We start from the raw sequence: 10754 nt of genomic DNA, 5'->3' as shown, positions 1-10754 counted from the left end.
TTGGTGATGGGTTGAAGGTTTATGGAGAATGCTTTATGGAGAAAGTGGAGTTGAGGCCAGGATGGAATCAGCCATGATCACATTGAAGATGTTTAGGCGCGGGAGGCTACATTTCCTACTCCTGCTCCTAGGACATGTGTTCTAGCGAGGAGATGCTCTGGCTGATTTTGCAATCCCGCTCTTGGTCTTTAGCATTGTAGGGAGCAGATGAGGAAAATATCAGCTATGATAGAATGGTGGAGCAGATTCGATGGGCCAAATGGCCTAATTCTGCTCCTGTATCTTATGAACTTATGACTGCAGTAAGAGGTCTTACACCAGGTTAAAGTCCTTACACAGGTTTGTTTCAAATCAATAGCTTTCAGAGCACTGCTCCTTCCTCCTTTAACCTGGTGTTGTAAGACTTCTTACTGTGCTCACCCCAGTCCAATGCCAGCATCTCCATATCCGAACTTATGACTGTACACCAAATACTTTTCACTGTACTTCAGTACATGTGACAATAAAACAAATACAATACAAACAAGTCTTGTTTACCCATCCCCTGTGCTCACTTTCCTTTTAAGAAGTACCAAAAGTTGAAATTTCCCATTCTTCGATTCCTATAGTTGTGATCATCCTGATCTCTGTAATCTCCTCACACGCCCCTTCAAGATCTCTGCACTAATTTAATTCTGGCCACTACAGCATACCTGATTTATTCGGTCCACCATTACTGGCCTTTTATCATTTGACTGGGCCACAAGCTCTGGAATTTCCTCCTTCAAACTCTCCGACTCTCTCACTCACTTTCCTCCATTAAGATTCTCCTAATATCTCCCCATGTTGCTCAGTGTCAATTGTTATTTTATAACGTTTCTCTGCGATGTGTTAAAATGCTTGATTTTGTCAAGGCACAATAAATACGAATTATTGTCACTGCCCTGGACATGTATCATTGTTCTGCCTCATAAATAAGAATTTGTAACTCAGAGTGAGTCTGTCATGGTGAAACATTTCAAAAATATTGCAATGATGGCGACTGAGCATGCGCTCCGCTGCTGCCCCCAAGACAGATGGTGGATGCGCGCGCGCATTGCTGCTCGTGCCCCAAGCACGTTGACGAATGCGCATGCGCAGCCGCTCTAGTACGCGCGAGAGAGATGGCCGCCATTTAGTCTCGTTTGTGAGAAAGCTGCAGGCCCCGCTCAGGTCCGCCCCGATACCGGTAGGTTATTTTTCAGGATTTTCGGTTAATATAACATGTTTAAGAAGTGTGTCCAACGACGCGCCTAATTGAGCTCTCCCTCGGTCCTGCCATTCCCTCCTTTACGGATCATACATCCGAGAAAGAACGCCGCCATTAATCGCACTGCGCATGCTTCACTCAGCCCAGTCCCGCCTCCTTGTTCACTCCGATTGGCTGGAGGACCAGCCGATTCCCACCGGCCTTTCGAATCCACCCCTTCACCCTATTGGTCAGGAGCTGCCGTCAATCATTGCCCTGGCATTGTGAGGTATCAGGTGAGAGGTCAGTGTCGGGAGGCGGGGTTTACAAATCCTCAGTGCTGCCCGAGAGCTGAATGAAACAATGAATGAAAATCGCTTATTGTCACAAGTAGGCTTCAAATGAAGTTACTGTGAAAAGCCCCTAGTCGCCACATTCCGGCGCCTGTTCAGGGAGGCTGGTACGGGAATTGAACCGTGCTGCTGGTCTGCTTTGAAAGCCAGTGATTTAGCCCAGTGTGCTAAACCAGCCCCGATGGACATTCTCCACTCTCACTATCCGCTGCTTCTGGCTCCTCTCCGCAAACAACCTCGTAGAGACTGGGGGGGGGGGGGGGGGGGAGACACTGATCCAGTGACAATGTCACTGCATTAGTAGAAAAGTCTAATGTAATCCCTCCTGTTCAAAAAGTAGGAAACTAGTTAGTTTAAGCCTGTAGTTGGGAGACTGTTGGAATCCATTATTGAGGAAGTAGTAATTGGACTTTTGGAAAGCCAAACCGCAATCCATCAGAGTCAGTGTGGCAATGAACGGACATCGCGCGACAATCACCAGGCAGGAATGTTCCCTTCCAGTCGGGGCAGCAGTCAAGGGCATTCAGCCTCTGATCTCCGGGTAAGCGTTCTCCAAGGCGGCCTTCAGGACGCGCGACAACGCAGAATCGCCGAGCAGAAGCTTATAGCCAAGTTCCGCACACATTAGTGCGGCCTCAACCGGGACCTGGGATTCATGTTGCATTACATTCATCCCCCGCCATCTGACCTGCGAAATCCTACCAACTGTCCTGGCTTGACACAATTCACACCTCTTTAACCTGGGGTTACCCCATCTCTGGATCTGTAAAGATTTAATTACCTGCTAATGCTCGCATTCCAAGCATTGTCTGAGATCTTTGAATTTGTCTATATATATGTTTCTGGAACATACCTCTTCATTCACCTGAGGAAGGAGCAGCGCTCCGAAAGCTAGTGACATCGAAACAAACCTGTTGGACTTTCACCTGATGTTGTGAGACTTTGTAGTGTGGTTTTGTAAAGGGTAAATCGTGTTTGACTCATTTGTTGGAGTTCTTGGAAGATGTAACAAGCCAGGCGGATAATGGGGGTACTGTAGATGTGTTTGGACTTCCAGAATACATTTGTTAAGATGGAATTTAACATGCATAAGTGTGAGGTTATCAATTTTGGTCAGAGGAATAAAAAGGCAATTTTATTATCTAAATGGAGAGAAACTTTAGAGGACATTGGTTGGGTGTTGAATAAATATTTCACATCCGTCTCCAGCCAAGAGAATGAGGAGATAGACTTGGAACTCGGGGAGAGAAACTGTGAGGTTCTTGAGCGAATTGACAGAGGGAGTGACAAGACATTGGAAGTGTTGGCAAGCTTAAAAGTGGACAAATCTCCAGGTCTGGATGAATTGTGTCCCAGGATGCTGTGGGAGGTGAGATTGCAGGGGCCCCGACCCAAATTTTTAATTGCTCTTTAGCGACGAGGTCGGTGCTAGAGGACTGCAGATCAGCTAATATGATCCCACTATTTAAGAAAGGTTGTAGAGATAAGCCAGGGAACTAAGTACCAGTGAGTCTCGCATCAGTGGTAGGGAACCTATCGGAGAAAATTCAGAAGGAGAGAATCTATCTCCACTTGAAGAGGCAAGGTTTGATCAGGAATAGTCAGCATGGCTTTGTCAGCGGGAGGTCATGCCTAACAAATTTTGATTGATTGATTGACACCAGGTATGTCGATGGTGGTAGTGATGTAGTTTACATAGATTTCAGCAAAGCCTTTGCCAAGATCCCACATGGGAGACTTTATAAAGAAGACAAATACACATGTGATACAGAGTAACATGATAAGGTGGATTCAAAATTGGCTTGGCTGTAGGAGACAGAGGAAGATGACAGATGGCTGCTTTAGTGTCTGGAAGCCAGTGTCCAGTGGCGTACCACAGGGATCTGCGCTGGGTCCCCTGTTGTTTGTCATTTATATAAACGCCATAGATGACGATGTGTGGGGTAGAATCATTACCTTTGTGGCTGTCACACAGCTTGGCCTGATGGTTAACAGTGAGGTTGAGTGTCTTTGGTTACAGGAAGATATAGACAGGATGGTCAAATGGGCAGAAACGTGGCAGATGGAATTTAACCCTGAAAAATGTGAGGTGACACACTTTGGCAGGCGTAATTTGACAACGAAGCATTCAATGAACGGCATGACACTGGGGCGTCTGAGGAACAAAGGGACCGTGGTGTGTTTGTTCTGAGATCTCTGAAGGTGGAAGGACAGGTTAATAGGATGGTGAAAAAGGCATATGGGACACTTGTCCTTTAGCAATTGCGGCATAGATGGGGTCGCAGTGACGTCTCGGACAGTGACGTCAGCCCTCAGACCACCTTCATGTTGAATTTGGCGTCGTCCCCGTCGCCACCTCTGCCGCCCCCGCCCGCGTGTGGCACCAAGTCGACATGGATGTTGTTGTGTTTGATGGGCCCGCTGGCCCGGCTCCAGATGAAGAGTAAAGTGAAACAGAGCGACACCACGGTGAAGAATGAGGCGAAGCCCATGGTGGTGGCCACCAGCAGCGTGTGGGTGTCGAAGGGATATCCGGGCCGTAGGCCGGCCTTGGCCCGGGAGTCGGAGCGCCCAGCCAGTCCCAGCTCCTGTAGCGAGAGCGGCCGCACCTGTAGCGAGGCCGAGGCCGTGTCGTTGCCGCCGGCGTTGCGGGCCACACAGCGATAGGTGCCGGAGTCCATGCGGCGGACCGAGGTGATCTGCAGGCTGCCGTCTGGCAGGAGGCGGCTGCGGCCCACGGTGGGTCCGGAGAGGAGCGGGGGCGCGGGGGGCAGGCTGGGGTCCGGACGTCCAGGGAGGAGGCCGCGGTCCTCGGGGTTCAGGCCCAGATTTTCAGATACTAGGCCCAGGCCCCCGGGGAGGCTCTTCCCCGCCCCGGGGAGGCCCAACCCCGCCTCGGGGTGGCCCAGCCGCTGGCGGCGTGGGTTGAGCCACAGGATGAGGGGCGGCGGCTGGCCGTCGGCCGAGCAGCGGAGGGTGACGGTCTGGCCCTCTCGGGCCTGCAGCCGCTGCGGCCTCTTGTCGCGGATGCGGGGCCGGCGGCAACTGAAGGTGCTGGCAGGGAGGGAGCCGGCGGCCTCGGGCAGGCGGCGGCCGCGGCGGGGAGGCGCAGGTGGGCGGCTGGGGGCCCAGGAAGCGGAGGCGGTGGCGCCGGCGGATGATCCAGAGCAGGCGGCAGTCGCAGGCCAGCGGGTTGAGGCCGAGGCCCAGGCTCTGGAGGGAGGCCAGCGAGCGGAAGGCAGTAGCCGGCAAGCTGGCCAACTGATTGGCCGTGACGTCCAGCAGCCGGAAGTAGACGAGGCCGCGGAAGGCGGCGTCATGGATGATGCGCAGACAGCCGCCCACCAATCGCAGCTCCTCCAGGCGGGTTACGTGCTGCAGCAGCGCACCGCGGATGGCACTGATGGGATTATAGGAGAGGTTGAGGAAGCGCAGGTAGGCCTGAGTCCTCAGGCTGGCATAGGGGACAGTGCTGAGGTTGCAGCGGGTGATTGAGAGCCAAACCAAATTGAGGCCCTGGAGGCAATCGGGGCCTAGTTGGGCCAGTGAGGCCCAGGAGTCGATTTCCAGCAGACGGAGGCGGGAGAGGTCCTGGAAGGGGCGGCCGGGCAGGGCGGCGGCCTTGGGGAAGGCCAGCAGGCGGAGGGCGGTCAGGTTGAGGAGGGGGGAGAGGGCAGGACTGGGTGGCCAGGTCAGCGCGGCACCGCGGACGGTGAGTTGGTTGAGGCCGCTGAGGCCAGCCCAGGCTCGCGGGCCGGCCCAGGCCAGCTCGGGGGAGCCCAGGCTGAGGGTGCGCAGGGCGGCCAAGCCGCGGAAGGTGTGGTCGCCGAGCAGCAGCAGCGGGTTGCCAGCCAGCACCAGGCTGCGCAGGGCGGCCAGGCCGCGGAGGGTTCCGGGCTGCAGGTAGCGCAGGAGGTTGTGGCCGAGGCCCAGGCGCTGCAGCCGCTCCAGGGCGCCGGCCTCCAGCTCCCGCAGCCGGTTGTGGCCCAATTCCAGCTCCTCCAGCCGGCGGCTCAGGCCCCGTCCCGGGCCCCAGTCCAGCCACTCCAGCCGGTTGTCACTTAGGTCCAGCGCCCGCGTGCCAGCCGGGATCCCCCGCGGCAGCGACTCCAGCCCCCGGGACGAGCAGCTCACCGTCCGGTTGGGGCTCCAGCAGAGGCAGTCTGAGGGGCAGCCGAGCCCCGTACCCAGGAGGAGGAGCAGGGGGAGGAGAGGAGGCCTCACTGCCAGCAACAACGTCCTGCCCCACGGCCTGTAAAGCAAACAAAACAGGGGGTCAGTGAGGGGAGCTGGACCCCCCAGACACACACCCACGCACAGGACATCTCCCCCATACACAGGACACCTCCCCCAGACACAAACCCCACACAGGACATTGCCCCCAGACACACACCCACACACAGGACACCTCCCCAGACACGTCCCCCACACAGGACACGTCCCCACACACAGGACACCTCCCCTAGACACACAGGACACCTCTCCCACACACAGGACACCCTCCCCAGACACACCCCACACAGGACACGTCCCCCACACACACCCACAAACACAAGACACCTCCCCAGACACCACCTCCCCCAGACACACACCCACACACAGGACACCTCCCCACACACAGGACACCTCCCCCAGACACAAACCCCACACAGGACATTGCCCCCAGACACACACCCACACACAGGACACCTCCCCGACACACAGGACACCTCCCCAGACACACACCCCACACAGGACACGTCCCCCACACACAGGACACCTCCCCTAGACACACACCCACACACAGGACACCTCCCCACACACAGGACACCTCTCCCACACACAGGACACCTCCCCCACACACAGGACACCTCCCCAGACACACACCCCACACAGGCCATTGCCCCCAGACACACACCCACACACAGGACACCTCCCCGAGACACCCACCCACACACTGGACACCTCCCCCACACACAGGACACCTCCCCAGACACGCACCCACACACAGGACACCTCCCCAGACACGCACCCACACACAGGACACCTCTCCCACACACAGGACACCTCCCCAGACACGCACCCACACACAGGACCCCCCCCACACACACAGGACACCTCCCCAAGACATGCACCCACACACAGACCACCTCCTCCAGGCACACGCCCACACACAGGACATTGCCCGCAGACACACACCCACACACAGGACACCTCCCCCAGACAAACATCCACACACAAGACCCCCCCCCCTCCCCACACACACAGGAAAACTCCCCCCAGACACACGCCCACAGGACATCTCTTTCCCCCCCTCCCTGCCTCCACACACAGGACCCCCCCACACCCAGATACAGGATGCCCCACCTCCCCCAGTCACACGCCTGCGGACACAGGAACACCTTTCCCAAACGCTCACAGGAGCCCTCTCACACACAGGATCCCCGGTGTCCCGAACACCACCAACACCAACATCGAGGGCCGAAGGGCCTGTACTGTGCTGTAATGTTCTATGTTCCCCGAGGCCTCTAGGACCCCCCTCCTCTGGAATGGACCCCTCCGGAATCCGCCCCTCCCCCCGCAGCCGCCCCCATGACACAGCCTTGTCCACCTTCCCTCTCAGATCCTCTCCACTACCCTCCACAACCCCCCCCCCCCCCCCCCCCCCACATCATCATCCCCTCTTGTTGCTTCACCTCGCTCCCACAAACGCCTTTGTGTCCTTCCCAAATTTCTATGCAAGGTCGGGCTTCGGGGTACAGAGAGAGATGGGAGGGGTTGAATATATTTGACTGCAAATTGTGATTACCTCATTAGTTTCATATTTATGGCGAAGAGCTTGAGGGTCTTCTTCGGTCCTGTTTCTGCTGACAGTCCGGGAGCAGCTTTCGCTATACAAGGAGCTACTGTCGGTTGTCAGCTTGTTTTAATGCTGCTGGGATCTGGTTACAGGTTACACACCAGCTGTAGCCTGTGGCTCAGGTTCTGGACGAGGGGCTCGATCGGGTTTCAACATAAACATTGTTCCTCCTGAATATTTAAACATTTGACATGGATAACACAGGTGCAGAAAGAGAAAACACTGGTGCAAAGTGTGAAAAGCTGGAGTGTGACCAACATTGATCTACACAGAGCAACGTGTTAGACAGGGAGTAAAGCTCCATCCTTCTACACTGTCCCCATCAAACACTCCCAGGACAGGTACAGCACGGGGTTAGATACAGAGTAAAGCTCCCTCTACACTGTCTCCATCAAACACTCCCAGGACAGGTACAACACGGGGTTAGATACAGAGTAAACCTCCCTCTACACTCTCCCCATCAAACACTCCCAGGACAGGTACAGCACGGGGTTAGGTACAGAGTAAAGCTCCCTCTAAACTGTCCCCATCAAACACTCCCAGTACAGGTACAGCACAGGGTTAGATACAGAGTAAAGCTCCCTCTGCACTGTCGCCATCAAACACTCCCAGGACAGGTACAGCACGGGGTTAGATACAGAGTAAAGCCCCCTCTACACTGTCCCCAACAAACACTCCCAGGACTGGTACATAGGAAAGGAGCAGGCCATTCAGCCCATTGAGCATGCTCTTCTCTACAATATCATGGCTGATCAGCCACTTCCATGGAAAAATAATTCCAAGTGAAAGTGGTTCTCTGAAAATTAACTCTGTTCACTGGTTAATGATTTGCCGCACACAGAGCCACTGGTTAATGATTTGCCGCACACAGAGCCACTGGTTAATGATTTCCCACACACAGAGCCACTGGTTAATGATTTGTCGCACACAGAGCCACTGGTTATTGATTTGCCGCACACAGAGCCACTGGTTAATGATTTGCCGCACACACAGCCACTGGTTAATGATTTCCCACACACAGAGCCACTGGTTAATGATTTGCCGCACACACAGCCACTGGTTAATGATTTGCCGCACACAGATCCACTGGTTAATGATTTGCCGCACACAGAGCCACTGGTTAATGATTTGCTGCACATAGAGCCACTGGTTAATGATTTGCCGCACACAGAGCCACTGGTTAATGATTTGCTGCACACAGAGCCACTGGTTAATGATTTGCCGCACACAGAACCACTGGTTAATGATTTGCCGCACACACAGCCACTGGTTAATGATTTGCCGCACACAGAGCCACTGGTTAATGATTTGCCGCACACAGAGCCACTGGTTAATGATTTGCCGCATACACAGCCACTGGTTAATGATTTGCCGCACACAGAGCCACTGGTTAATGATTTCCCGCACAGAGCCACTGGTTAATGATTTCCCACTCCGATTTCCGGCTGAGATTGGCGTTATTGAGTGGAGACGAGCTTAATATACCTCCCCACGGGCCGATTTGAAAGGCAGGCCGGCTTTGGGGGCTTCCTTGATGTGTGGTTTGCGGCGAGGTCCCCATCGGTTCTGTTCCCCGAGGGAAAGGCAGATGGCTGGTCCCAAGGGTGCTCCTTTCCCGGGGACACGGTTCAGATTCACTCCCTTACTCTCTGGTGGGCGCCTTAGTTTCCTGTGGAATATATGAAGAACATCTAAAGCTCATCATTTAAGTATTTCACTGAGGACCAGAACTATGTAAGGAATGACTATGCCTGTATTATTGCAGAGCTGTTAAGAAAGTCAGTAAAAGACAATCTGTTGCTGGGAGTTTGATTCTCTGGTGTCTGAAACCACAAGATTCAATGATTAGAGGCAACAAGATGAACAAGGAAACACATCAAGGCCCAAAACTCCAGCTGGATATTCACAGGAGAAAGTCTTTTATCAAACGCCTCGAATGGACAGAACAGAGAAAGATCCCAACTGTAAGAAACTCTCGAATCATTTGTAAATATCTTTCAAATGCTGACAGGTTGCAGCTGTCAGTTTCCATCACATTGAAGGTTAGAGAATGGGTATTCGAGAACTAAAAAACATGAGTTAGATCACAGCTAGAGCACTGAGCACAGTTCTGGTCACCACATTCCAGTACAATCACATTCTTCCTGGAGAGAGTACGGAAGAGGTTTTTCTGGATGTTTCCAGGATTAGGGAATTTTAACAAGAGGAACGATTGGATCGATTGTTTTCTGTGGAACAGAGGAGGCTGAGTGGACATTTAATTGAGGTGTGCAACATTGAGGGTCCCAGATATAGTGGATCAGATGGCAGAAGGACCTATTTCATGAACAAACAGATCAGTAACCTGGGGCCAGAGATTTAAGTATCTGTTGGAAGGATTAGAGGGGAATTGAGGATTTTCTTCACCCGGGGTGGTGGGGATCTGGAACTCTGTCTGAAAGGGAGGTAGAGACAGAAACCCTCGTCGTATGTGGAGTTTGTGTGATCTGCAGGCTACAGACCAAGAGGTGGAAAATGGGATTAGACTGGACAAGGAATTTTCAGCCAACACAGACACAATGGGCTGAATGGCCTCTGTGCTGTAAATGTCTAGGATTCTGTGATGACAAGTGATCCTCCAGTTTTTAATCCAAGACAGACCTCAGCGCAGTCAGTTCCGCCAAATGTTGATGTGATGGATCAAGAGGTGTCAGGTGCCAGGAGCAGTGATTCAAATGGAAATATCAGTAAATCCTGATATAGTTTATCTGTATGTGGTTCCATTTTAATAACTTCTCCTGAATGTGACCCTCACCCAGGTTTCATAGGTTATCATAGAATTTACAGTGCAGAAGGAGGCCATTCGGTCCATCGAGTCTGCACCGACTCTTGGCAAGAGCACCCTACCCAAGCCCACACCTCCACCCTGTCCCTATAACCCAGTAACCCCACCCAACACTAAGGGCAATTTTGGACACGAAGGGCAATTTAGCATGGCCAGTCCACCAGACCTGCACATCTTTGGACTGTGGGAGGAAACCGGAGCACCCGGAGAAAACCCACGCACACACGGGGAGAACGTGCAGACTCCGCACAGACAGTGACCCAAGCCGGGAATCGAACATGGGACCCTTGAGCTGTGAAGCAATTGTGCTAACCACTATGCTACCGTGCTGCCCCCAATAAGAAACAACATCAAAGGGCTCATCTGGGATTTGAACCCGGGACCTCTCACATTTTCATAGAGCACAACCCCTGAAGCGAGAATCTTACCCCTGGACCAACGAGCCAGTTTTGATTTGATTTATTTATAATAATAATCCTCTGTCACAAGTAGGCTTACATTAACACAGCAATGAAGTTACTGTGAAAGCCC

At 53.4% G+C, this 10754-nt stretch overlaps 2 protein-coding genes across 5 annotated transcripts in view; one reads left to right on the top strand and one right to left on the bottom strand.

Annotated features, from left to right (window-relative positions):
• Window positions 1-1109: 1109 nt before the first annotated feature.
• LOC140418835 (uncharacterized) overlaps window positions 1110-10754 on the top strand; it is a 28030-nt gene continuing 18385 nt past the window's right edge. For 2 of the 4 annotated variants that reach the window (XM_072502464.1, XM_072502467.1), the window contains exon 1: window positions 1110-1207. The gene's annotated coding sequence lies outside the window, so the exon portion shown is untranslated. Of the gene's footprint in view, window positions 1208-4910; window positions 4996-9164; window positions 9364-10754 lie in introns of those variants that run through there. The other 2 variants (XM_072502465.1, XM_072502466.1) reach the window with 2 other exon arrangements.
• On the bottom strand, window positions 3186-7362 carry LOC140417779 (leucine-rich repeat and immunoglobulin-like domain-containing nogo receptor-interacting protein 1). The gene is given in 3 exon segments (XM_072501241.1): window positions 3186-4659; window positions 4661-5812; window positions 7349-7362. Coding segments are annotated over 3 exon segments (1953 nt in total). The 3' UTR covers window positions 3186-3872.

The sequence above is a fragment of the Scyliorhinus torazame genome, chromosome 5 (assembly GCF_047496885.1).
Source record: "Scyliorhinus torazame isolate Kashiwa2021f chromosome 5, sScyTor2.1, whole genome shotgun sequence".
Taxonomy (NCBI): Eukaryota; Metazoa; Chordata; class Chondrichthyes; order Carcharhiniformes; family Scyliorhinidae; genus Scyliorhinus; species Scyliorhinus torazame.
Note: the sequence above shows the minus strand (reverse complement) of the source record. Positions and strands in the feature narration are given on the sequence as shown.